Source organism: Ovis aries, chromosome 20, assembly GCF_016772045.2.
Source record: "Ovis aries strain OAR_USU_Benz2616 breed Rambouillet chromosome 20, ARS-UI_Ramb_v3.0, whole genome shotgun sequence".
Taxonomy (NCBI): Eukaryota; Metazoa; Chordata; class Mammalia; order Artiodactyla; family Bovidae; genus Ovis; species Ovis aries.
In genome coordinates, this window is record NC_056073.1 from 13,225,073 (window position 1) to 13,252,104 (window position 27,032).

General features: G+C 49.6%; 1 protein-coding gene across 4 annotated transcripts in view; it reads right to left on the minus strand.

The window, feature by feature from the left end:
- Window positions 1-27,032, minus strand: part of KIF6 (kinesin family member 6) — a 428,173-nt gene that overhangs the window by 21,206 nt on the left and 379,935 nt on the right. For all 4 annotated transcript variants that reach the window (XM_060403167.1, XM_042236762.2, XM_012100599.5 and 1 more), the window contains 3 exons: window positions 14,585-14,635; window positions 1,818-1,902; window positions 522-657 (listed from right to left, as the gene is read on the minus strand). In XM_060403167.1, the coding sequence (XP_060259150.1) occupies window positions 522-657; window positions 1,818-1,902; window positions 14,585-14,635 (272 nt within the window). The remainder of the gene's footprint in view (window positions 1-521; window positions 658-1,817; window positions 1,903-14,584; window positions 14,636-27,032) is intronic.

Genomic DNA, 27,032 nt, shown 5'->3' on the forward strand with positions numbered 1-27,032 from the left:
CTTTCTTAAAAAAAGACTAATATGATTCTATCTTTATAAAAGCATGTGGATGTATATGCATAAAAATATAAAATAATATAAGCCAACATGTTATATCGATTATCCTTAAGTGGTGGGATTATGGTAATTTTACCTTGCGTCTGTGTCTATAACATATATAAAATATATATATTATAACTGTAATAAGGAACAATCAAGTGTTGTCACTCCATCACAGGAAGCGACGGTGGCAAATCCCCCAGCTTTTGGGGAGCTGTGCACACCCCCACCCCCACCCCCACCCTTCCCTGGGTCAGTGAGACCCGGACCACTCACGTCCCTTGTTACTACTGAGCACTCACTTCAGGAGGCAGGGGCTGAGAGTGCGTTTGGTGTGGGTCAAGGCCCCTCATTCTTTTCCCTCTGCACGCCACCCCCCAGGGGAGGGCTGCATGTTCAGCCCCTCCCTGGCTGCCTGCCAGTCCCCAGGCTGCAAGAGGAGGGCGGACTCTGGGGCAGTGAGGGGGCACAGCGGCCAGTACCTGCAGGCTGGTTGCCTCCTTGGCCCACCAGGCTTCAAACTCTTTCTGCAGCTTCACCTTCGCTTTGTCCATGAGCAGCTGCAAATGCTCTATCTCCACCTTCAGGGCCTTCAGGCGCGCGAACATCGTTTTATATCTACAGTGGAATCAGAGAAGGGGGAGGGAGGGAGGGTTCGAGACCAGGGCGAGCCTCAGAAGCCCGGCAGAATGGCCGTGGTGCCTGAGGCCAGCACACTGTGCTGGTGTGTGAGCCCAGAGCCGGGCATTTCTGTCCAGAGGGCCATGGGCTCCCCTAGAAGGCTGGCTATCATTACTGGGCACTGAGGGGCAGGCGTTGCCATAGCCACTTGCTGTCTACAGACTCATTCAATCCTCTTCACCACGCTAGGATGAAGGTGCTATTATAACCATCTCCCCTTCACGGGTCTGGAACCTGAAACATGGAGAGGTTAAGGAACTTGGCCCTTAGCACAGAGCTAATAAACACAGGGGCCAGGGTTTGAACCCAGGTCATCCGGGGATAAGGGTAGGGTGAGAGGGTCCACTTGGGGTACATGCCTAGCCAGCTCAGGGGTAGGTGGCTTGGGTAGCAATGACATCATTGCCCTCTGTGAGCAAGAAAAGTTTCTTGTTTGGTTTCCCGCAAGCAAATCTCTCCAGGGCAGAGAAGATAGCCAACCTCTCTGCTGAATGCCTAAATGAAGAAATGAACCGAGATGCTTGATCAGTAAGGACCACAGGACTGTTTATGCTTGAGGCTCCCCGCTCTGCAGGTTAAATCATTCTGGGGCCCTCAGTGGCTGCAGGAGGGTCTGATGTTCTCCGTCACCCTGCAGGTACCGAGGCTCAGGAGAGGAGCGAGGCTGAGGCCCTCTACGGTCATACTCCCGGGCTCCCCTAGAGGGCAGCAGCAGACAAGACTAGCTACTTCCGGGGCTGCAGCCCGGGCCCCAGGCTGCAGAGGCTGCATGGCGCAGATGGCGACCAGCTCTCCCTGCCCGAGTCAGGGATCCTGGCTCTGGAGCCTGGCTGGGTCTTCTATTCCCCACTCCAGCCTCACCCTGCCACGGCTGGCTTCCTGCACCTCACGACTGCCTGCGGAAAGGTGGCGCCTCCTCCAGCTAATTTAAGACCCACTTCTCAGAGGGGCTGCAGGGCTGGGTCGGCGGGGTAGGGGGTGGTGGCCCCCTGCCCTGCCCCACAGCTCCAGGTGGTCCTGAGGGTCCTCTAGGGGTAGGGGTGGTGGTGGGGGTGGGGGGCAGGGATCAAGGTGTGTGCGGCGAAAGGAAAGGGCACCTTCTTTTCTCTTCCTCCAGCTGTGATCGCAGCTTCTCTTCCAGCTGGTCTGGCATCGAGGGCAGGGGGGTGTTTTCTGAGATACCTGGAGAAGGGAGATGCTGATAGCTCACTCCAGAGAGGAAGAAAGGGTAAGTGTGATGTTTAGAGCAGATGATAGAGTCATCGTGCCTCCCAAGGTGAGAGGAGACCCTGTGAGTCCCCGTAGGGTCTCTGGATGGGAGCTTGCTTCACCCGCCTCCTCTGGGTGGCAGCCTCTGCTCGGCCGAAAGGCCCCCAAGGAGGCTTCCGTGATCATGCTTTGGACATAAATCCACAGTCCAAAGCCTGTCACTGGAAGGCAGTTCTTCCTTATGTCACCATCAGTCCTTTCCCCATGGGCTTCCCTCATTCCTTCTTGGGTCATCAGTGAAGACGCAAAAGAGCATTCCCCCCTCTTTTGATACAGAGCCCTTTGTAAACAATGAAGGCATCACTAAAATGGCTCACGTCTCACTTTGCACCACCTAAGGTGCCGAATCCTCCAGCCTTAAACCATGTGCCCCACTTTTGACTTCCCCCTAAAACACTGCTTCTGAGCCTGATTAACCCAACACGCACTTGAGGCTGAGACCCATGCTCAGATGCCCTGTCCTGCGGGCAGTGTGACAGGACCTGTGCAAGTCCTAGGTGAGGGCTGCTACCCAGACATGCCAGCCGCTGCTGCTGGTTGCCAGGTTGCCCACTCTGGGTGCTACAGGCTTGTCTGGAGCCTGTCTTTCCATAGCCTGGTTGTTGGGATCTGTCTATCCTCCCAGGAGGCTTTTGGTGGTTGTACGGCATGTCTCACTCAGAAGGCATCTTAGAAGTCACACAGCCCTACTTTCTGCTCCTTGGAGGGGACACTCTACCATGGGCCAGGTACTTAATGGACAGGATCAGACAATTGCTCCCATTTTACAGATAAGGGCATGGAGGTTCAAAGAGGTCAACCTGCCCAAGGCCACACAGCTAACCAGAGCAGCTTGGATCTAAATCCAGGTTTGTTTAGTTGCAAAGGCTTTGGAATCAGAAATTGCTTCGATGACGTTTTTGAGGATGGTCAACTGCTTTCTGCCACAGTATTGCCAGGCACTGGGCTCACTGCTTTGCATGAGAACACAATTCATTGAGGGCAGCTCTGTTTCCTCTTTTTTTTTCTTTCTTTCTGTTTCCTCTTAATTGGAGCTGAGACCTGCCGCACTAACTTCTTTTCACCTCAACTTTGGACCTTTGGAGCATCACAGTACGTCCTCCTTAATCTGAAGATTCTTTAAATATTTTAACAGCAACCACCACAACAAACTGTCACATCTGTCTGGAGCTTTATTCTCAGGCTGACTCTGCCCAAGTCCCTCATCTTAGGGCTCAGTGACATGGTGACCTTCTAACTGATCGTAAGTATGGAGTCTGCATCTGGACATCATATTCCAGACAGGTCCAGGAGAGGCAGGGTAGAGGACAGTTTTCCTAGCTTTGAAAAATTCATGTTCAATATCTCTATGGGAGGTGAATTACAAGCAATGACCATTACTGAGTGTCTCCTATATTCCAGATCCTACCAAGTCCTACTAGGCACCGGGCTAGATGCTCTATTCACCTGATTGCTAATTCTCAAAATAACCCAGCAGGAGAGGCATTACCAGCTCATTTAAGTTAAGAGTCTGAGGCTCAGGGAGATCAGTAACTAACTCTAAGTCACTCAGCTAACAAGTGGTAGAGCTGGGATTTGAACCCAGTTTCTCCGGTTCTAAAGCGCTAAATGCTTAATACCAGGCAACACCCAGCACTGCTTTTGTGTTTCAGCAGTGTGGACCTTGTCATGGTCATGGCAGCTCGTCACTGTCTTCTGTTAATTTTGCAGTCGGTTGACACACGTTCCTATTTTTATGAGTGGTTGTCAAAATGCATTCTGTTTCACTGCGACTGTCCTTTGGATCCCAAATGCAACATTTCCCATTTATCAGGGGTTTAGCCTGCTGAGGGATCCTCATTCTGGCATGCCTCTATTCTTTTCCTTTTGGTTGCTTTTTATGTTGCTATCTAACTCACCGACAAATATGCTAAGCGGATTGGGATTCTTTTCTTTATCTGCCGGGCACCTGTTTCTCTCTCCCTTGTTTCAAGGGTCACCTGTCACTTGTTAACTGGCTGAGCAAGCGTCTCACTCCATAGACACCATAGACCTCCCAGCGGAAGTCTGTGCTGTCCCCCAAGCCGGTGCATCTAAGTGGCCCTAATGATCCAGACCGCCCATCCTAGTCGCCGTGGGTCCCCCAGACCCAGGTAGCGCAAGTCCCCGGGGGCAGGGACTGGTCCCTCTGCTCTTCGTTCAGACTCCATATCCAAGGTGCCTTCAGCGCCCACAGTGCTCATGGGCCCTGTCCTCTCCGGGGAAAGTCAGGCAGTACCTCAACGCCAAGCTGATAACTATGGGACTTGAAATGTGAATACTTCCTTTCCTAACAGTTTCAGCAATGGGCACATGTATCTCTGAGTCTGTTAAAAAAAATAGCTGTGACTCTTCTGCTTCCTTTTAACACTTTTCGACCCAGACCAAGGAACTCCTTGAGGGACGCAGTGAAGACCCTGCTCTGGGGGAAGTGAAAGTGTGAAAGTGAAAGCCACTAGGTTGAGTCTGACTCTTTGTGACCCCGTGGACTATACAGTCCATGGAATTCTCTAGGCCAGAATGCTGGAGTGGGTGGCCTTTTCCTTCTCCAGGGGGATCTTCCCAACCCAGGGGTTGAACCCAGGTCTCCCTCACTGCAGGTGGATTCTTCACCAGCTGAGCCACCTGAGGCCAGATCATGCTGGACCTCAAAGGGCCTGATGGGGATGTTGGCTTTGTGAGAACTGAGAGGCTGGGGGCTGCTGAGGAGAGGGAATGGCGTGATCTGTTCCTTTGATGGCCCGAGCCAAGCAGTTGATGTGCCGGTTAAGACAAAACTGCTGTGGACAGAATAGTTAATGTGAGGTGGCGCCAGGGTGGTGAAAGGATCTGGGAAAGAAACCTGGGACTCGGGGACTTGGGCAGCCGGAATGAGGGCACAGTGTACCCCCAAGACACAAGCCATCCGTGTTGCCATGGCAACCAAAGGGGCCTCTCTGCCAAAGTGATGTTTGCTGAGTGAAATGCATTGTAACCCCACGAGGAGACGGCCCCTGGCTACTTCTGCTGCTTTCTGAGGCTTGGCTTATCAGCAGTCTCTCAAGAGAAAGAGGGGCTGGGAGCTCAATGGGAACCAGACAAAGCGGCTGAGCAGGAACAGAGGCAGAGGGAACAAGTAAAGGGCAGTTGGGCTTCATGGATCTCCATGCCCACTGGGCCCGCGGCCAGCGACAGGGCCTCCGGTCACCTGACAGTCACCTCCTTTCAAGCGCGGGCCCCTGGCTGGGATGGGAGCACAGGAGGTCACAGCCCTGGGGGGCCCAGGAGGTCGCACTGTGGGCAGCCGGCCCCCCAATGACACACGAGCGAAGAAGGAGGGCTTAATTCCAGCGGCCGTGGGTCTGAATGTCACATACGGAGGAAGCCCCCGAGCCTCAAAGAGTAACTGGAACTTCAAGCGAGGCCTGCACGGTCCTGGGGTGACCCTTCCTCTGATGAGTCAGGTGTTCGGGAATCAGCAGCATAAGACAAGAGCAGCACTGGGGGGGAAGGCCAGCCTCCCGTGCATCTGCTCACACCTGGCGTGATTTTGGGGGCACTGGAAAGATCACCTCCCTGCACCCTACACACCCACACCCCGCCCCCCACAACTCTCCTACAGTCAGTCCATGTCTGAAATGTGTGAATCTCATTTCTTTTGTTCATGGGCTCTTTACCTGGGGTGAACCTGAGAATCACCTAAGGAGCCTGTAAAAGCAAGAGACCGCTGGGCCCAACCCCAGACACACGGCGTTAGGATTTGACGGTGGATGCCCCTGTGATTCGATGCTCACCCTTCATTAAGAAACTGCTCAAGGGACTTCTCTGGCAGACCAGTGGTTAAGATTTCACCTTCCAATGCAGGGCGTGCGGGTTCAACCACTCCTTAGGGAGCTAAGACCCCACATGCCTTGTGGCCAAAAAACCAAAAACATAAAACAGAAACAGCATTGTAACAAATTCAATAAAGACTTTTAAAACAGTCCACATCAAAAGAATTTAAAAAAAAAAAGAAACCGCTCAAGGCTCTATATTCAGTTTCAAGGCAAGTACTTCCTGTGGGAGTCACCAAGGATGCCAGACCTGCAGGGGGTTCAGGTAAGATGCTCTACAGGGGGCTGAATAGCAAGTTACCCTCCACCCACCTTCCAGATCTCTGGAAGCCACTGTGGGGCGAAAGGACTCAGGGCTTTGCAGCAAGAAGTCACGGTCTCTGTGGGGCTGGAGCCGCCTGCACTTGGCCCTTGCCGGTGGAGGATAAAATCTGAACACATGGCTCCCTGTGGCTCTTCTATAGTAGCTCCCATAACAGACTGGGAAACTGAGTTCTGACATGGGTAGAGACCTTCCCTGGGTTCACACCACTGGTAAAAGGAGCCGGAGTCAGGCCCCTGCTCTGCCTGACTTAAAAGCTGGTGCTTCTTCCTCTGCAAGTGACCTGCACAGTGAAGGCTGCCACAGGGCAGATCACTGAAGTCTGTATTGACTCGCCCTTGGTATTTGCAAGTGATGCTCTCTTGTGCGAATGCCTTTCTGATGTGGGGCTCGGGGGCTGAGAGAAAGCCTCAGTCTCTCCCGTGTGTGCTGGCCTGTATGGACTGTCCTTTCCTAACCAAACCCACCGCCTGCACCCTGATCCCACTAGGTATTTGCAGCTCACCCGCTGGGTGTGAGGAAAGGTCTCATCCACATTACCCACTGAATAATTACCCACTGGGGTGCCTGAGGTCAGCCCCCAGAACACTCCGAGCCAGCCTGCTTATGTCCTTAACTGTCTGCTTGGAGTCTCAAGGAAGGCAGGGTTGACATTTCCAGCCAGGTACAACTGAGAGTCCCTTGGACTGCAAGGAGATCCAACCAGTCCATCCTAAAGGAAATCAGTCCTGAATATTCATTGGAAGGACTGATGCTGAAGCTGACACTCCAATACTTTGGCCACCTGATGCGAAGAGATGACTCATTTGAAAAGACCCTGATGCTGGGAAAGATTGAAGGCGGGAAGAGAAGGGGACGACAGAGGATGAGATGGTTGGATGGCATCACTGACTTGATGGACATGAGTCTGAGTAAGCTCCCGGAGCTGGTGATGGAGAGGGAGGCCTGGCATGCTGCAGTCCATGGGGTCGCAAAGAGCTGGACACGACTAGTGATTGAACTGAACTGAACCACTGAAAGGGGCCCTGTGGGCTCCAGGGAGCAAGGCCAGGGCCCTGTGTGTAGGAGGCTGTGGATTACATGGCTCTCCCGTGGCAGATGAGACATCAGAGCCACGGAAGCATTCTGGCAGGTGGCCTCAGCTACCTGACTCAGGGTCTGCTTCCCAAATACCCACTCTGGGCCTCCTTGGGCTAGACTGTCTCGCAGAACCCAGGTCGCCCAGTCCCATCCCCTTCCAGAAGTCAGCGTGTCTATTCTCCCGAAGATGGATGATGTCAGTAGGCTCAATGACCACGAGGGTCAGCAGCTCAGAGGCAAAGACTCTGGCTTCCCCATCAGATCATTTCCTGTTTAATGGCTCAAGTGAATCACCAACTGGAGCGATCCCAGGCACCCCCATCTGTCTTGGTGCTGGTTTTGCGTAACGCCATTGCTGCCCGTGGCTGGCTCAGCCTCAGGGGTGTGATGAATACCCTGCAGACCCAGGGCTGTGGCAGATCATTTCTCTGGCCCCAACTCATCACCGACATCTTCCCCACAGGGAGAATGGGGAGATTTCCAGGAGAACAGATGGCCATAGTGAAAGGGAAAGTGTCAGTCACTCAGTCACGTCTGACTCTTTGAAACCCCAGGGACTGTAGCCTGTCAGGCTCCTCTGTCCATGGGATTCTCCAGGCCAGGAAACTGGAGTGGGTTGCCATTCCCTTCATATGGTCAATAGTACAATCAAGATCCTTCCTCGTCTGTTTGAAGCACGGACCCTGCTCCATGCTTGAAGGCCGGCCACATCCCTTCCTGCCTGAGTCACCCCCTCTGCGTCCACTTTGGGCCTCTCTGCCACAATCAGGCCGCTGGGATGGGGGCTTCTCTCCTTACACATTGCTCCCCTCACTGCATTCCTGGAGGAGGATGCAGCCTGCACAGAGGGTCAGTGTGGACTGGCAAGCAGTACAAGGGGGACCCCAGAAGCACCCTGTGTTCACAGGAAGGTGTGTCTGGTCTCCTCACTCACTTCCCGACCACAATCACCTCTGATCAAACTGGAGCTCTCTCCTTCTTCTGTCTCTCCACAGTCCTTCCTGCTGGGACCCCAGCTGTACCTCCACTTTCTCCTCAGCATTCTCTGGTTGCACCACCCAGAGCCTGGCACAATGACCCTCTTTCTGAGGCTCCTGGCATCCCCCACTCTGCCTGGGGCAAGTCTGTGCAGAGCCTGCTCCTTCTTAATCCAGTTCACAGAGGCTGCCTCACTCTTCAGAAGTGCCCACAATTCTGAACTCAGGGTTTCTCTCCGGGCCTGAGTCCCTTGGCAGTTCTACTCACTGTCACTTCAGCCTCACTGACCACGTGCGTCAATCTGGGTGGCTTTTCAGAGAGACATTAGCAGGAAGCTTGGCATCCCTGCCACACAGGACCCAGCATCTCCTGCATTGGCAGGTGGATTCGTTACCACTGAGCCATCAGGGAAGCCCAACACCAGTATTTTCAAAGCACCACCTAGAGCTTCTTCTTGGTTATTTGGAACACACAGCACCCATCATTTGTATCTGAGCACAGACAACCCTGGTCTCCCCAAATTCATCATCGGTTTCTTTGGGGGACATGGGAGGGTCTGAAGCAGCTCCACTACACTGGCAATAGAGTAGGACCTCCCAAACACCGAGGCCTTTCCTGGCGGAGACTGGCCAAGCACAGGACAGATGGAGTAGATGGCCATGATACATTTTAATCCAGCACATGAGGTTGAGGGGTTAGAATTTTGTCTTCTGTGTTTGATTGCTACCAATGGAATGTGTCCTCCCCGCCCCCTGCTCCAAATTCACATGCTGAAATCGAAGCCCTGACTTGATGATATCTGCAGGTGGGGCCTTCAGGAGGTAATTCGGTCATGAGGGTGGGGCCCTCATGAACGAGATTAGTGCCTTTCTAAGAAGAGACCAGAGATCTAGCTTGATTTTTCTACTATGCAAGGACTCAATGAGAAGCCAGCAGTCTGTACCCAGGAGAGGGCCCTCACCAGAACCTGACTGATCTCTGGCTGCCAGCCTCCACAACTGTGAGGGAGGAAGGTTGTTGAAAGCTACGGAACTTTTTTTTTTTTTTTTTTTCAAACAAAGGCTTACTGGTAAGAAGAGAAATAGAGGTTGTTTTGGTTGATCCAGGTGAAAATCTGGGGGTGCTGCCATTTGTACCCTGGGTTCTCTCACCCTTTTGGGGTCTCACAGGGCCCATCCTGAAAACCAGTGGGCTGCTTGGTCCAGGAGGGTCCCTGCAGTTGTCTCCATTAGGGGTTCCTCTCCGTACTCTGGAATTCCTGGTCTGGATCATACTAGGTGCTCAGTCAAATCTGCTGAATAAATTGATGATGGTCTGGCTTTTTGTTTGCTCTCAAATTTGTGGTTCCCAGGCTCTGAATTCCAAAAGAGTATTTCAAGACTCAGTCTTAAACAATTTTCTGCCAAATGGCAGAAGGTGGCAATGGCAGTGGCCTGTGTGTGGAGCACGGCAGGGGTGCCACAAGAGGTCACTGCAGGGATTCTGTTTGGGAGAAAGAAATTTCTCAGAGCACTCAGAGCTGGAACAGGGAGGAGCCGTCAGAGTCAGGGCCCCTCCCGGCCCTCCTGGAGGCCCTGCTGGGATTCAGTGCTCTCACTGCTGGGTCTTCAGGTCAGGTTAGTGGGTCCTGCCTCGTGGTCATTCGAGGACCCACAGGGCACTGCAGCCGCCGTGGGCTGTTGTCAGGGGCTGCTCCTGCAGGGTGGGTGGCAGTGTGGGGCCCCAGATCTCGCTGGGCAGCGTCTGCAGCAGGTTTACCCAGAGATGGCAGGGGCACCATCCTCCCCGGGGCTGGGCTGCAGGTGTGTGTACCCAGAGGAGGCGCCCAGAGCAGGGGCTGGGCGCAGACTTGGGTGGCTAGGTGGGTGAGGCGGGGTCCCCAGGGCAGTGCAGACTATTTACTCGTCAGTCAAGTAGCGAATGCTGAGGAACGCGTGCTCCTGCCTGGGGCTGTCTTTTCCTAAAAGGCCTCTCCGACCAAGACTTCCTTGCTCAAAAATGTCCAGTGGCTCAACTGCTGGTGAGCAAAATGCTCAGGTTCAAGGCTCTCAATAAACCGGCCCTCCTTTACCATTTTAGCTTTCTTTTCTGGACGATTTCAGATCAACTCCCCACAGTCATCCTCCCCCCACCTCCTCCACACACAAAACAAACACATGCCACATGCATGAACACACACACCGCAAACACACATACACCCCCATACACATATACACACACAGACTCCACACACACATATCCCCACATACATATACATATATACCACACACACACACACTCTACATTCATACATTCATGTCTCTCTCAGACGCACACCACACACACGCATCCCTCCACGTACATATACATACATACCACGCACACTACACACTCCCCCACATACATACATATACATACACGTCACACTTGCACTATATACACACATATCCCCCACACACATATAAATGTATACCACACACACACACCTTACATTCATACATGTACATATGTATCACACACATACCCACACACATAAACACACATGTTATACATGCATCCTACACTCATACATATACATCTATATCACACACCACATACACACATATCCCCCACATACATATCACACACACATCCTACATTCATACATATATATCACACACAAACTACACACACACACACATCCCCCACATACATATACATATGTACCCCACACACATGCACACACACCCCAGCCCCTCTCCCCACGCTCCTCTCTGAGGTTCTGAGTCCTGCCCATTCTTCTCGGCTTGGCTCAGGCCCATGGCCTTGGTGACATCCCCAGTTCCCGGAGCTCCGAGGACCTGGTGCTCGCTCTCACCTGTCACATTTCACATGCTGCTCGGCAGTGCCATGCGCCTTTTAAATTTTAATCACAGGCACTTGGTAGAGTTCTGATTGTGAGCTGAAGGAGAGCCAGTCCCTGATCAAATACCGCTCAGAAGAGACCCTTGAGAGAGAGGGCACAGCCCTGCGTCCTGGGGTGGCTTCTTCCCGTCCTGTTCCCGCTCCCTGTGGCCATCAGAGGGCTGGGTGCCCGGTGTGTCACCTTGCCGCTCCCAGAGACACCCTCAGCGAGTCACGCATTCCTAATGGGCCTCTTGCTTCTACAGAAGGTCGATGCGAGAACCATCTTGTTGGACAACATTTCGGTAACCTTTGTAAAACTGCAGTCGACGATGTCATTCACTGTCACTCAGAGTCCTTTATAGAAAGGTCCTCACAATAAATTCTGCTTTGTGTTTAGTTCCAGAAGAAATTCTCTTTCTGTAGATAAATTAGCATGCTCCCTGTTGTCAGAAAATGAAAACTATGGAACTCTGGGTGCTCCTCTTTCTGCTCCGTAGCTAGATAAGACAGAGTCGGATTTACTGCCTGCGTGTTGTAATTTGCTCAACTGTGGGGTCCAAAGGCATTTACTCCTTCTACTTCCTTTAAATGGACTTATTTTATGTTCAAATGTTTCATTACACTTCTATAAGATGCGTGAGTCTCAGAGTTATCTGGGGAAGCGTTGACTCTGGCCTGTTTATTGCCTGTGCCAGCTGCTGCAGGGACAGAGATGAATTTGACTGCACCTAGCTTCCCAGGCGCTCATATTTTCATGTGGAGAATAGATATGGAGATAAATAATTACAGGACAAGGGTTGTGCTCCAGCAGAGGTGCCTGATGCTGGAGGACAAGCAGACTGGGGAGAAGAGGGCAGGCGAGGCTTTGTGGGGAAGGCCAACGCTGACTTGGTTTGGGGCTACAGAGGGAAGAGGATAGTGGATGGAACAATGTGTGCGCGCTGTTGCTTCAGTCCATGTCCGAATCTTTGCGACCCCAGGGACTGTAGCCCATCAGGATGCTCTGTCCATGGGATTCTCCAGGCAACAGTACTGGAGTGGGTTGCCATGCCTTCCTCCAGGGCATCTTCCCCACCCAGGGGTCAAACCCAGGTCTCTAATGTCTTCTGCTTTGGCAGGCGGGTTCTTTACTACTAGCGCCACCTGGGAAGCCCCACGGCACCTCTCACCTCACCATGTAACTTCTGCTTTTCGAGATTGCCTTTCTGCACATTTTCTTGGGCATATGTCTGTTCCCACAAACAGAGACACATTCTTATGCAAAATACATGAGAAAACCTCTCCTGCTCAGACTCACTCATTACCCCTGAACCCCCCCACCCCCCAAAATCCCAAACCCAACCAACCAACCCCCAGCTACACACTCATGGAAACTTAGGAACATGGATGCCAAAGAAAGAAATGCTACAAAAGGGAATATCAGAAACGGAGCAAAAGTAGAGAGGAGAAGAAGCAGACAAAGAAACAGGACAGGGAAGGGACTGCCATACGAACAAACCCACGGGAGTGGAAGGGTGAGAGCAGGCGTAGTCACCTCCTCATCGCTCCACCGAAGCCCAAACTACAGAGCGTCAGGAAGCCAAATACAGTGAGCGAGTTGTCTGTGGTCTTACAGAAGCTGTGGGTCCTGGCCTTCAGCCCCATCGCTAGTCTGAAGGCGAGGGTTAAGGCAAGAAATGGCCCTGCAAGCGACCTGCTGCATCGACACTTTCTCTCAAGGGGAAGTTTCTGAACTGAGGTCCCCTGGGACACAGCGCACCGGAGGGACCACAGACCCGTCAGACAAGCTCCCAAGGCGCCTGGACAGCAGCGCGGCATTTGATCTCAAGATGGCAGCTGGAGATGGTACCACTTCCTCTTTAATTGGGATAGTCGGCTTTTAAGATAAATAGGCATTTCAAATGCTCTTAATGAGACTCAGCTGCAGTGTTTTTCGTTGGAGATTTGCTGATTCCTTCGGGCGAAGCTGGGCCCTGCTGAACCTGACACCGGCCATACTTTGGAAAAGGCTCCGGAGAGGTGAGCAGAGGAGTAAGGAGGAGCCTGCTGTTGAAGACACATGGCAGGGTCGGGACTGGGGGGCAGAGACCCTGGAGCACATCCTGCCCTGAAGGCCACGGAAACGGCTCCCCGGGCCGCAGAGCAAAACTGCCCTGGGAATGATTTGAGTGGTATTTCCCACATCATTGTTTCGGTTCAACAAGCATGATGCACACGGGAGAAGAGGTGCAGGGGGCAGCCCCGGGGATAACTCCCCATCCAGTGACCTGCACCTCGACACAGCTTCCAGTGGAGGCCCTTGTGCCCCGCCCAAGCCTAGGAGTGAGGACCCCAGAAGCCCTGGCTGCATTTGGAGGAAGGCACTCTGTTGACCCTGCGCAGAATCTCAGTGCCAAGCCCCTGCACAGGCCTCTGGCAAGAGGAGAGCAGGCCCCGAACGTCCGCCTGACCCTTCAGTCCCAGGCCCAACAGGAGAAAGCTTGGGTCCTGTCTGTGTGGCTTAGGCTTCCTTGTTGTATGTTTCTGATGTAATCGCTAGTTATTTGATATGATCATTGTTATGACCGAAACTGAACAACCAACCTCCCCCTTAATCCAAGTTACTGGAGTCAAATGGATTATGCTCATGATGCTGGAGCTCAGCTCCATAGCCCCCAGAGACCCTGGGTGCAAGGTTTCTCCAGCTATAGGTGATTTCAGACATTCTCAACGGGAACCCCCCTGTTTAGAATACAATAATAGCTTATTTAATCAAAGCTCTAGAAGGCTAGATCCCCAGCTGGGTGATGAGGACACGGGGGTCCTGCCCAAGAACCCTGCTCCGCCAGCTTTCCAGGGAGCTGAACGCTCTCCCTGGGTGACTTCCTTGGGTTGTGTATCACAAGGGGGCATTTTCAGTGGATGCCCACTGCCTAAAAGGTGCCCAGGGCCTCTCAGAATATCACTCTGTTGATTAAGTGCTTGCGTTATGGGCCCATCATTGCTGTGGGCAGTAAATAGCATGGGGACCAAGGGCGCCCAGGGTGGACTCAGAGACCTGGTTCAAGTCCTAGCGCCGACAGTTGCTGGCCTGTGACCCTGGGCAAGCCACTGAGTCACCTTCATCCAGAAAAGGCACTGGCCTCAGGACTCTTGGGCCCACAAAACAGTGCACAGAGAGAGTCCAGCCACCGGGAGCTGTTTTTACCACCAACGGTCCCTTCTGGGATTAGCTAGTCAAGCTCCGAGTAGGACCCTGAGGAGCTGGGATACAGAAGGTGAGTTCAGACTGGAATGTGGGGTAGGGAAGGTCAGAGGATGAGGCAGCCGCTGGGAGGCTGGGTGCCAGGTGCTGACCCCCGGAAGCAAGCACACCGGAGGGGGAGCCTGGCGCCAGAGAGGAGGGGCGTCCAGAGGAGGCTTCCCTGACAGCAGTCCTCCCCGCCCCTGACCTTCCAGAGGTCCAGCTAGGCATGGGTTCCCCAGACCAGCTCAGTCTGTGTTACCTTCACCGTCCGCCTGCAGGCTCCACTCTACCCACCTAGAGCCACCTGCTGCACGTGCCGCTGGGTGATTTCCTCCTTCAGGCGACCTGTCAAAGACACAAAGGAAACCCCTGGTGAGTCCTCAGCAGGCTGGAGGAAGAGGTGGCCTTGGAAGCAGGGGATGTGTTAAAAACCTTAGGCGGGGTGAGAAGGGCAAAAGTGGGCACAGGGACCTCTCCTCCCTGGAGACTCTGCTGCCGGTGCAGGGGTCCTGGCTTCGAACCCTGGTCAGGACACTAGATCCCACCCACTGCAAATAAGACCTGGCGCAGAAAAATAGAATTTTTAAAAAGGTGGGTACAGCTTCCAAGAAGAGCCCTTCATGCCCTGGATGTCTGGAGGAAGAGGCTGCAGAGACTGGGCCCCTGGCACATCAGTATAAGCACACATGCCACCTTTGGAGTCAGTATCTGTGGGTTCAGTTATCTTAGTCTGTCCCTCATAATCTTTGCTGGGGCTATAGTCTCTTAAATAGTTCTGTGTGTCCATTATTAATGCAGGGGGAGGCAGGATTTGATCTTCTAATACTTTATAGGGCCCCCTTGAAATCCACTTCTTTCTTTTAAGCTATAAAGAAACTGTGTCAAATAAAAAATACTGTGGTTTCAGTTGACGATAACATTCATTTGAACACAACAGTTGGTCATTTGGTAGGAAACACATCTAATACCATATTGCATTAATACAGGTCTGGTGGCTTCCCTGCTGGCTTAGATGGTAAAGAATCCATCTATAATGCAGGAGACCCAGGTTCTTTTTATCCCTGGGTCAGGAAGATCCCCTGGAGGAAATGGCAACCCTCTCCAGTATTCTTGCCTGGAGAATTCCATGGACAGAGGATTCTGGTGGGCTACAGTCCACGGGGCCCCAAAGAGTCGGATACGACTGAGTGACTAAAATTTTCACTTTTCACAGTGAGTGCAACAAGGGAGGTGAGAGCACCGCTCTTCTCTGCAATGGTCAGAATACAGTTGGTTATTTGTTCTAGAAGCTACTTTTTGTAAAGAACATTCGTAAAAGAGAACATATTTAGAAGATGGTAATTGGGCTGGTGAGGGGTCTGAAACCACACCATGTGAGAAATGGCTAAGGTGACTGGAGATGTTTAGACAGGAAAAAAAATATTTGGAGTTCTGGAGACAATGGCTGTCTTTAAAAATCTAAACACTGTTATATGGCCGAGGGAACAGATTTATTTCTGTCCTACTGCCGAGGGTAAAAGTCAAGTTGAACGAAGGCAGATTTGGGGCTCAGTATGGGGAAGAAATGGCTCACGAGGACTGTCTCCATGTGGATTAAGTTGTCTCAAAATGGACTAAACCTCCTGGCAAAGAAGTGGGTCCCCTCCTGAAGGCTCTCAAGCAGAAGCTGGGCAGCTATGTGTTGGGCTGTTGGACAGAGAATTCCTGCCTGGGGTAGGAGCTGGGACAGAATGACCGCCTGGCTTCCCCCATCTCGGAAGCTCCGTGATTCCGTGCTTGAGGCCTGGCTGCAGCGGCCGCCCTGGAGTTTGTTTATGTCCCAGGGCTCCACGCACTTGTTAACATGTCAGTGCTGTCTGTACTGCTTATCCCATTTGGGATACAAGATCAGGTCACTGGGGGATTCTGAGAGAGCCTGGGAACTTCACCGCCTCCTCTCCTCATATGAAGTACATTCTGTGTCTCAGATGGCTTCCCAGGTGCTAGTGGTGAAGAGCCTGCCTGCAAATGCAGGAGACTTCAGAGATGTAGGTTGGATCCTGGGGTCAGAAAGATCCCCTGGAGGAGGGCACGACAACCCACTCCAGTATTCTTCCCTAGAGAATCCCATGGAGGAGCTTGGTGGGCTACGGTCCCTAGTGTCACCAAGAGTCAGACCCTACTGAAGCGACTGAGCACAGCACGTGTGTCAAAGGCTATGCCTGAACTGAGTTTCCAGTGAAGTGGTCACAGGAAACCTGGTCATTCCCTGAAAGTTCTAGGGCATTCCTAGACTATGAAGGTTGGGAGGGATGGCAGAGGCCATGCAGTTTAATTTCCCCACCTAATTGAGGAGTCCCTTCTACAGGATGAAATGGTCATTTCACCTCTCACTTGCATGCACCTGGGCTGTTCCACCAGGTAAACCACACATAAGGAATTACCGACGTGGTGTTGATGCATGACTCCTTGTAATTTTCCCATCTGGACTTGGTCTGTTCTCTGGAACAGCATAGAAAAAGGATCCTTTCTTATGGTCAGTGAGACCCCTTCATACATCTGAGGATGCTATGGTTTCTCCACTTAGACATGTCCTCTCCAGGTTAAACATCCCTAGGTCTCTCAGCTTCACCTTGGAGACCACCTTCTCCTGGCGTGTCACAGTGCAAGTCTGCCATGACTTCCAGTGTCCCCCCCGGAGAGGACTAGGCACAGAGAGGGAGTCAAGGACTGGGCAGAGCCATCATCACACCCCAATTCCAAGTGGGGATAATGAGAACATAGAGACTGTGTTAGAAGGGAGTGGGGAGGTAGGAACCTGGCCCAAGGATGAGTACTGGAGGAGCCTGACAACTCGTCTTTCTGACCAGGTGCCTCCTCATCTATGTGCCTCCACAGGACCATTTTCCCAAGCCTGGTGGCAGGTTAGTTACTCAGCTGTGTTGGACTCTTTGTCCATGGGATTTCCCAGGCAAGAATACTGGAGTGGGTTGTCATTTCCTTCTCCATTCCCAAGCCCTGGGGAAGCTATTTTGGGATGATAGGGTGAAAGATTCTCACCGTCCAAGGCTAGGAAATGGTGCTCATGAAAATAGAGAGGGAGGTTTTGCCACCAGGACTGAGAGTTCTATAAACTCTGCAAACACAGACACCCATTCCCTGAATGGTGAGCTGTACCTAGGGGACACGAGGTGGGTCATCAGAACGCCGCATATTGATAGAGGTAGGTTGAAAACGTGTTTTGCGATTCTCAGTTTGGGCCAATTTGGCTAACATCTACAAATCCGCCACAGGGTGATTTTTGTTTTTGAGATCTTCGCCAACAAGCTTCTAAAGATAGCCTCATGGCTGATATCTAATTGCATTTTCCAATAGAGCCATTCTTCATGCGATGATAACAGTCTCTGTAATTGGCTGGATCTTGCAGCTCCACAGGTCTTGGCAAAAGGAGTTGAGGGGGATTGCAGAAATCACTCTGCATGCAGCTCGCTGTCATTTTCATGGTGGCAAATCTGCTGCTTTTGGCCTGGGTTCCTGGACATGTCCCTGTCCCGAGGTATGGAAAAGAGATAACAGAGGACTCCCAACCCGAGGCAGGAGATGGTGCGGAGGTGAGGAGTGCTCTGCTTGTAGGAGAATGGTGGTAATTAGTAATTTGGTCTCTGATAATTTACAACGGTACATGCTAGAAACACCTTCTCTCCCTTTCAGATTCATTAACTGACAGAGTGGGGGTGGCAGCAAGGGGTTCAGGAGTGCACGGAGCTCCGGAAGAGATGCAGGACCTTAGAAACAGCTGCGTGGAGGGTACGTGGAGGAGGTGCCCTTCTTGCATACAGCTGGTCTGTACCAAGCGGCAGCTCATATGAGAGGTATAACCATCACACAGAAGCAAAATTCATTTTTCAATCTGATACTCAGTTTTCTGGATGAAACAATTTTCCTGAAGCTTCATACTCTGTTTTGCACACATATTAGTTTGAAATCATGTACCAGGTGAAAGCTGCTCAGCTGGTCCAGACCAGAGCCCTTCACTTATGTTCCCCAAGTAGAGTTGTTGCAAGCCGTTTGTGCAGCTTCCAGCATGCAGGGCCTTACTGAGGATGTTGATGTTACAGTCAAGCAATACCTATTCATTGCTCCTTCAGTCTGTGTTAAGCACTATGTTCTAAGTGCTATGGAACATACAGACTAGACTAATAGAAGACTCCATTCCAACTCAGAAAAGTTAGTATGATGTGGCGGACGGCAAACAGGTGGCCCATGTGCTCTTTCTTGAAAAAGCTGAACCCATAGCAGACCTTGCTTCTCTGTTGTGGATGGTTTGCCTTCCTGCTGAGCCTGACTTTGGCTCTTCAACCCAGCACTTTGGGCAGTGATAACCAGTCAGTTGAAGTTGGACTTGAGATGAAGCAAACCTCTTTGCCATTGTGATTATACTACAAAGTGATTGCAAATATGTGGGTAAAGAGTTGTTACTGTTCGGTTGTTAAGGACTTCCCTGTAGCTCAGATGGTAAAGAATCTGCCTGCAATGCAGGAGACCTGGGTTTGATCGCTGAGTCGGGAAGATCTTCTGGAGAAGGGAATGTCAATCCACTCCAGTATCTTTGCCTGGAGAATCCTATGGACAGAGGAGCCTGGCGGGCTACAGTCCACGGGGTTGCAAAGATTTGGACACGATTGAGCAACTAACACTACACTACTACTAAGCTGTGTTTGATTCTTTGCAACCCTACAGCCCACCAGGCTCCCCTGTCCTTCACCATCTCCCAGAGTTTGCTCAAACTCATGTCCATCGAGTCGGTGATGCCATTGAACCATCTCATTCTCTGTTGTCCCCTTCTCCTCCTGCCTTCAATCTTTCCCAGCATCAGGGTCTCTTCCAATGAGTTAGTTCTTCACATCAGGTGACCAAACTATTGGACCTTCAACATCAGTCCTTTCAATGAATATTCAGGGTTGATTTCCTTTAGGATTGACTGGTTGGGTCTCCTTGACGTGCAAGGGACTCTCAAGTCTTCTCCAACACCACAGTTCAAAAACATCAATTCTTTGGTGCTCAGTTTTTTTTTTTTTTTTTATGGTCCAGCTCTCACATCCATACTGGATGACTACTGGAAAAACCATAGCTGTGACTATATGGACATTTGTTGGCAAAGTGATGTCTCTACTTTTTAATACGCTGTCTAGGTTTGTCATGGCTTTTATTCCAAGAAGCAAGCATCTTTTAAATTTATGTCTGCAGTGATTTTGATTCAAGTTAAATTTTGAATTTGAGTTCAAATTCCAATTCTGTTACTTTTTAGTATGGCAGCTTACTTAACATCTCTAAGCCTCAATTTCATCATTTGAAAAATTGGGAATAATAATCTAACTGTGATAATATCTGCTTTCTTGAATCTCAAGACTCTTGGATGGGATCAGAAGATAACAAACCAGCATCTGTGACACAAGACACTAGCTTTAGGCATCAAGGCACTTTCAGACATATTGGACGGGAAACTCTATTTATAAGGTGACAGACCCTGAAGGGCCCACCATCGGTCAATGGTAGAGGGAAGTTGAGAGGAGGAAAAGGTGGGCTAGTGGTGCTGGGAGAGGCACCATTACTAAAGGTGAGATTTGAGAGGGGTCTAGAAAGAGCAAAGGGGTTGGGGGGGGGGGTTGGGAAAGCCATTCCAGCCAAAGAGAGCTGTTGGAGTAGGAGAGTGGAGAAGGCCAGGTGTACATTGGTTGAGGGAGGGGTTGAACGGGGGAGGACTGCTAATGCTAGAGTCCTAGGTAATTCTGAAGGGCTTTGGACCCAGGTAGAAATCTCTTCTTCTATTTGACTACACCACTATTGTATCATAGCCCAGAGAAATCAAATGAAAATACACTTCAGTAGCAGGACTGGGGAGAGTGGAGAACACAGAATGTTTACTGCAAGGGGCCTCTTTGAAAGGGAAGGTCTAGTTAGTGGTTCTGAATTTGGAGCATTGCTTTTGACTGTGACATGGAAGCTGGTTTCTCTGTGTTCTAAACAGAGGACTGTGATTACCATAGGTTGTATTCCCTGAGTGGTTTGTAAGGCTGTTAATAAAAAGAATGGGCCTAGCATAACGCAAGTGTACAGTCTTAGATGAATTTCCAATAAATGAGTACATAAATCATTTGAAGCCTTAAAATCAGGCACCTTCATCTCCTCCTTGCTAATAAATATATCTTCAGGCTTTATCTAAACATGTTTGTGAAATTTGACAACCTATTGAGTCAAGAATCACCTCTTCCCACCTCAGCAATGGTGGGTAAGATTAAAATAAAAAAGACTATTGAGAAGGCTTTGCTGGGTTAGGTGACAAGACATATTTCTGAAGACCAGAAGTGGGACAGAAATGCACAGTAGAAAGCAGAGCTTAAGCCTTCAGCCTCAGGACTCTGGCCCAGAAGCAGGAAGAAGACCAAGAGTGTGCTGTGCAAGACACAGTTTGAAGCTGCAAGGCGAGGGGAGACTCCCTGCCACCCAGCCTATGAGTGAAAGGGGACCGAGGGGAACCAGTTCTTCCTGAGCCACCCAGTGCTGAGTTCATGCCCCACACAGGTCCAAAATAGAAGAAAGGGCAAACTCAGTCTCTGTTCGCTGAGCTGAGATGCCCACTGACTTTCTGACTGGGTTGGCCACAGCCCCATCCCAGGACAGCTGGGAGCAGCGGCTTTGGATTGTCCTTCTTAGAGCTGCTTCTGGACTGGGGGCCTGGAGGGGCTGTCAGACAGAGAGGGGTGAGCACAGGAGACAGGGAGAATGAGAAAGAAAGAAAGTGGTTTTCATTAAAAATGAACCTGTCCACCCAAATGCCAAAACATGTGAATAAATCCAGTGCTAAGATAGCAAAATCAATAGTTGGGACATGAATTAGTGAGAGATGAAAAAGTAGTTTTCTGGACAGAAGAGGACATTTATTGATACAGAAGCACAGAGGGTTGAATTAGTCTCACTCTTCCATTTACTGCATGCCATCCTCAACAGTCTGGAGAAAGCCTCCTCTGTGTGTGTGTTTATGTGTGTGTGCATGCGTGTGTGCATGCGTGTGTATGTCTGTGTGTGTGTATGTGTGTGTGCATTTTTATCGCCATGCCTTACACCCCACCCCCATTCCTATTCTCCACTTCCTCCAGCAGGCACACATGCTAATCTGTTTGCTGTGCATCTTTGTGCTGTGTGTAATAGTACAATCGGCATTATAAGCTTTCTGTGCACTTTTTAACTTATAGAAATAACACTGTGCTACAGCGCTCATTCTGTCTCCTGCTTATTCATCAGTACTGTGTTTTTGACAGCTACCTCTTTTGCTATATGTGCATCTAATTCTCAGTTTGTAACTGGTACATACATTTTTTAGTAAGTACCCCTGACTCCCCATTTTATTTCCCTTTCTGGAGGCTGGAACAACTAGACTGCCCCCATTTCCGTGAACAGAAATAGCGCTGTGATGGCCCTTTATCATGGAGTCTTGTAAGTCTGTGAGAAATCTCCTTTGCTGGGTCTCAGCAGATTGGTGTTTTGAATTAACACTATTCTTCATCACAACTGTTCTAGTCTACACTCCCAAGACAGACTTCAAAATAAGCATGTTGAGAATACTCAAAGAGCTGAATGCAGGTGTAAGTTTTCTTTAAAAGGAACAAGAAATCACGCAGCAAATAGGAACTAATATAAATGAAATAAGAGCAAGTGGGTAGGAAAGAAATTTTGAAAAGAAAACTAGAATCATTGAAACAAACAAATAAAAATAATAGAAGGGATAAGGGACTAAACCCCAGACTGGACATATTTTAAGGGTGAATTAGTGAACTGGAAGATAGTATAGAAAAATCCATCCCAAACACAGCACAGAAAGCAAGAGGTAAAGATGGCAAGAGCAGTTAAGAGTCACAGAGAAGTGACTGAGAGGCTTCATCATCAGTCTGATAAGAGTCCTAGGAGAAGGGAATGAGGCAATAGTGAAGAAGCAATATTTGAAAAGATAGCAGTTGAGATGTTTCCAGAATTGAAGGAAAACATAAGCCCTTGGGTTGACAGTGCACTCCGAGCATTGAGCAGGATAAATAAAAATAAATCTACCCCTGCACATAACATAGTGCAGCTGCAGGACTTCAGGGGAAAAGACCCACCATTACTAGGTGCCAGGGAACCTGCAAAGAACTGCTCAGACAACAGCCCCCACCTCAGTGACAGCCAGAGACCCAGGAGACAATGGAGGGAAATAATTGCCAACCTGAATTTCATACACAGTCCAACTATCATTCATAGGTGAGGACACAAGAAAGTAATTTTCCATCGTAAGAGGACTAAACTTTCATTATGCACAGAGACCCCTCTCCAGCAGGACTCACTGAGAGGCAGCCAAACAAGAGAGCATGGACTCCGGAGCCAAGCTCCCTCATCTGCAGACCAGCCAGGTCATTTGCTGGGCAACTTCGGGTAAGTAGGTGTGTCAGTGTGCCTCAGTTTTCTTATCTGCAAAATAGAGATGATGACAGGATCTGTTGAGAGGACTCAACCAGGTCACGTATGTTAAGTGCTTGGAAGATTGTCTGGCACGTAAAAAGAACTATGCAAGTGTAGCTCATGGCACATAGGCAGGGAAACAATGGAAATAGTGACAGACTTTATTTCCTTGGGTTCCAAAATCACTGCAGATAGTGACTGCAGTCATGAAATTAAAAGACACTTGCTCCTTGGAAGAAAAGCTATAACCAAACTAGACAGCATATTGAAAAGCAGAGACATTACTTTGCCACTAAAGGTCTGTCTAGTCAAAGCTTTGGTTTTTCCATTAGTCATGTATGGATGTGAGAGTTGAACCATAAAGAAGGCTGAGCGCTGAAGAACTCATGCTTTTGAACTGTGGTGTTGGAGAAGACTCTTGAGAGTCCCTTGGACTGCAAGGAGATAAAACCAGTAAATCCTAAAGGAAATCAGTCCTGAATCTTCATTGGAAGGACTGATGCTGAAGTTGAAGCTCCAATATTTTGGCCACCTGATGCGAAGAACTGACTCATTGGAAAAGACTCCGATGCTGGGAAAGATTGAAGGTAGGAGGAGAAGGGGATGGCAGATGATGAGATATTTGGATGGCATCACTGACTCAATGGACATGAGTTTGAGTAAACTCCAGGAGTTGGTGATGGACAGGGAAGCCTGGTGTGCTGCAGTCCATGGGGTAGCAAAATGTCAGACATAACTGAGTGACTCAGCTAAACTGAACTGAACTGAGACACAGCAATGAGATCTGAGAGCCCAGCAAGCTGAATCAGGGGCCAGAGCCAGGTCCTGGGGTGGGAGAGGCGCGGGGGTGGATGGGAATGACGTCAGGAACCTGCGCAGCTCCAGAGCCCAGCATACTCCCCATGCCTCCCTCAGGGCCTCTTGTCATGTATGATGACAGAGGATGAGATAGTTGGATGGCATCACTGACTCAATAGACTTGAGTCTGAGCAAGCTCTGGGAGATGGTGAAGGACAGAAAAGGCTGGTGTGCTGCAATCCATGGGGTCTCAAAGAGTCAGACATGACTGAGCAACTGATCAACAACAAGACAAGTGTAAAGCCTCATTATGATGATCAGCAAGAAGAAAAATAAACTCAGACAAATATGGAAAATAAAAGAAACAAAGATGTACATAAAAAGTAGAGTATTTAAGCAAAAATATTTAGTAGCTACTAAAAACACCCTGCGTGTGTGTGTGTAAAAACTAAAATTTTAAGCGGCAAGAAAGTTGGAGCTAAGGTGAGAGGATGTCCAAAGGGGAGTTGAAACAAGCTATAGTCCTAGTTGTGGGTGGAGGAGGGTGGATTTGTAACTGAAGACTTTGTTTCAGTAACTTTTTAACTCTAGAAGAATAAAAATATGTGCCATAGCAGCCAAATAATAGAGAATCGGAAAGAAGGCTAGGGAGAACACTGCAGAGAGGGAAGGCTGCAATTTTAACAATTCAGCACAGCAGGAAAGGAGAAAAAAAAAGAAGCAAAGAAGACAGTGGGGGGAAAAAAGGCATAAATAACCCTGTTTGGTCAAACAATGATAAGAACCTCCCATACATGTATGTATATGTGTATAATCGTGCATGTGTATGTGTGTGTGCGTGTATGTGTGTATGCGTGCGTGTGTGTGCAAGGGGGCGTGCACCTATATACATGCATTTATGAGTGTGGAGGTGATCTGCATGGGAATCTACAAAGTCGTTCCGATGGGTTACCTAGGGGTGGAAATGGGTGGAGGATGAACTGGGTGAGAAAGTAACAGCCATGCAAGATGAAAACAAAATCACACATCAATAAGTGAGTATGCCTTATGGTTTATGTACAAGTGTATCTGGGTGTGTTTATAAAAAGAAGTTAAAATTTAAAGACCCACTGTGGTATGCCTCAGATGCGATGCTCCTGTAGATTGCTGAAAACTGTTCTGGGGACCTGGCACATGCGAGGACTGAAAATATTCATGACCTGAGCTGCCGTGATAGGTTGGGGGCCATAGGGACTGTTTTGGCTTATTAGTCAGGGCTCTGTTATTGCTCAGGAACCTGATTGAGAAGGGGGGAAGATGGAGGACGGAGAGTCGGGGGGAACCCAGAGCAGGAGCACGGCCTGAGAGCTTTTCGACTGGCCTGGGCTGGAGGAAGGCGTCCGAGAAGTCTGCAGCCCTCCCCCGGAGCAGAAGTTGGGTCCTTCCCTGGGTTCCCTAGACACAAAGGTCCAGGGATGGAGCACAGGGTGGGAGACCAGAAATGGTTTAACGCTTGGCATGTGATTTTAAGCCTTTTCATTCCAAAATGATATTTCAGTCCTCCGGAATTTCAAGATGCTTCTTCCATTTAAGATTATATTTGGTAACATTATTAAGTCACAGAGAGAGAGAAAATGCAGTTCATTCTGAAAACTATCAGTGATTTTAAGAAAAACATATTGTAATTTGCTTTGACTCCCCTTATGGGTCTTCTTCTCTCCAGGGCACCCCATCACCCTGGCCCTCCCTTGTAGAGGAGGACGTGACCCATAATTGACAAGCATTTCAGCTTAGGATGAAAACACCAGACCTGGGCTCCTTTCTTATCACTAGGATAGTACCTGGTGATCGTATTTGGTGAGATACTCTCATTTATTAAAAAAATGATCAAATTATACTATGTCTGAGAGACCAGATTCCTTTCCTATGGGATATTCATCCTGGCTACCCAAGGAATCATAATATTTATATGAGATTAGCACATTCTGTCTGAAGCTTAGGCATTTGGCTACTGTACATGCTTAATTAAGCCAAGGAGCTTATTGATATCACTATTCCAGTATGTGATAATATTCTGTGAACATATCCAGATAATTAAGTAAATGAGTGCATTTGTTGAAAAGCTCAAACAAATGTGTAGGTTAGGTAAGCACAAGGAAAATTTTCCGCTGAGTAACCAGCATGAATTGTTAAATACTAAACTTTTCAGGGAGCTGGGCTTCATGATTGTGTTGGCATCCATTCAAAAGATGTTACTTTAGATGCCTGGAAGTCCTTATTTCAGCAAGGGAGGAATATACCCAGCTTCTAAGACCTGCCCTGGAGAAGATGAAGATCATAATCTTTCTTTCCATTTGAAGATGTGGCTCTGTTTGCCAGAGATGCTATTTGGGGCGAGGGGAGGGCCCCTGCATCACAGCTACTGACCTCCATCCCTGCAGCCCAAACATAGCACAGGATGCTCTCAGAGGTGCCCAAGCGCATTCAAGACTCCCCTGTTCCAGGCTGGGAGTGGATAGGGCTATTACACCTGTTCCCAGCGTCCCCCACTCACATGGGAGGCTAGTTTGTATGGACCCCTCATTGACTGGGGAGGTAAAGGGCAGGGTTCACCTAAGGGATATAAAATAAGTTGTTTGATTTGGCAATATATATAGCTTTTAGGTAGACTAACATGAAGATAGTTTCACATTGCTCTTTGGTACAGATAATAAACTCTTGCACTCCAAGATAAAGCTTGGTTCTATTCACTTGACTTTAAACCAGCTAGTGCTTAAAAAGAGTCAATGGAAATAAATATGCCCCAGTGAAGGCTCACTGCCGGTCAAACTGCCAGCTGGTGTGTGAAATAACTGCCTTACAAAGAGTGCTTCTTGATGCGGGAATTGTTCTCCTTCAGAAGAGGTTGGAGATTAGGGGAAATGTGTCAATGGGTTTGTAAATAACAGATAAAATCAAACGGAAGTGGTTTCAGCTTCCAGGTTCAAAAGTCACTTTTAATGTGCTGTTATACCCATTGCTTCTTTCTCATGTAATGAGGGCCCCTGGGCTCTGCCTCTGCAGTCACCTACTAGGGGCTGGGATCTGTGAGAACAGTTCAGGAGAATCACCCAGGGTAGCCACGAGGGGCTGAGCCTAAGAGAAGGAGCCAATGGGAAGACGGGGAAGTCATAGTGGAAGTGAGAAGCCATAAAAGTGTGGCCTTCTGAGACCACCCAGTAGTGGTGAGGGCTCACTCGGGAGGAGGATGATGGAAACTGGCCTAATCGCAGCAGGACCCTGGGCCCAGAAGAATGGAAAGAACAGGGGTTTTGGGAGCAGGTGGGCTGGGACTGCCAGTAACTTCCAGTGAATCATCTTGGACCACTTCATCCCTTTCAGCTTCAATTTCTCCACTAAAATCAGGTGATAACACCATTGCGGTGAGGTTGCTAAAAGAACTGGATAAGATATACAAAGAGATCAAATCAGTCAATCCTAAAGGAAATCAACCCTG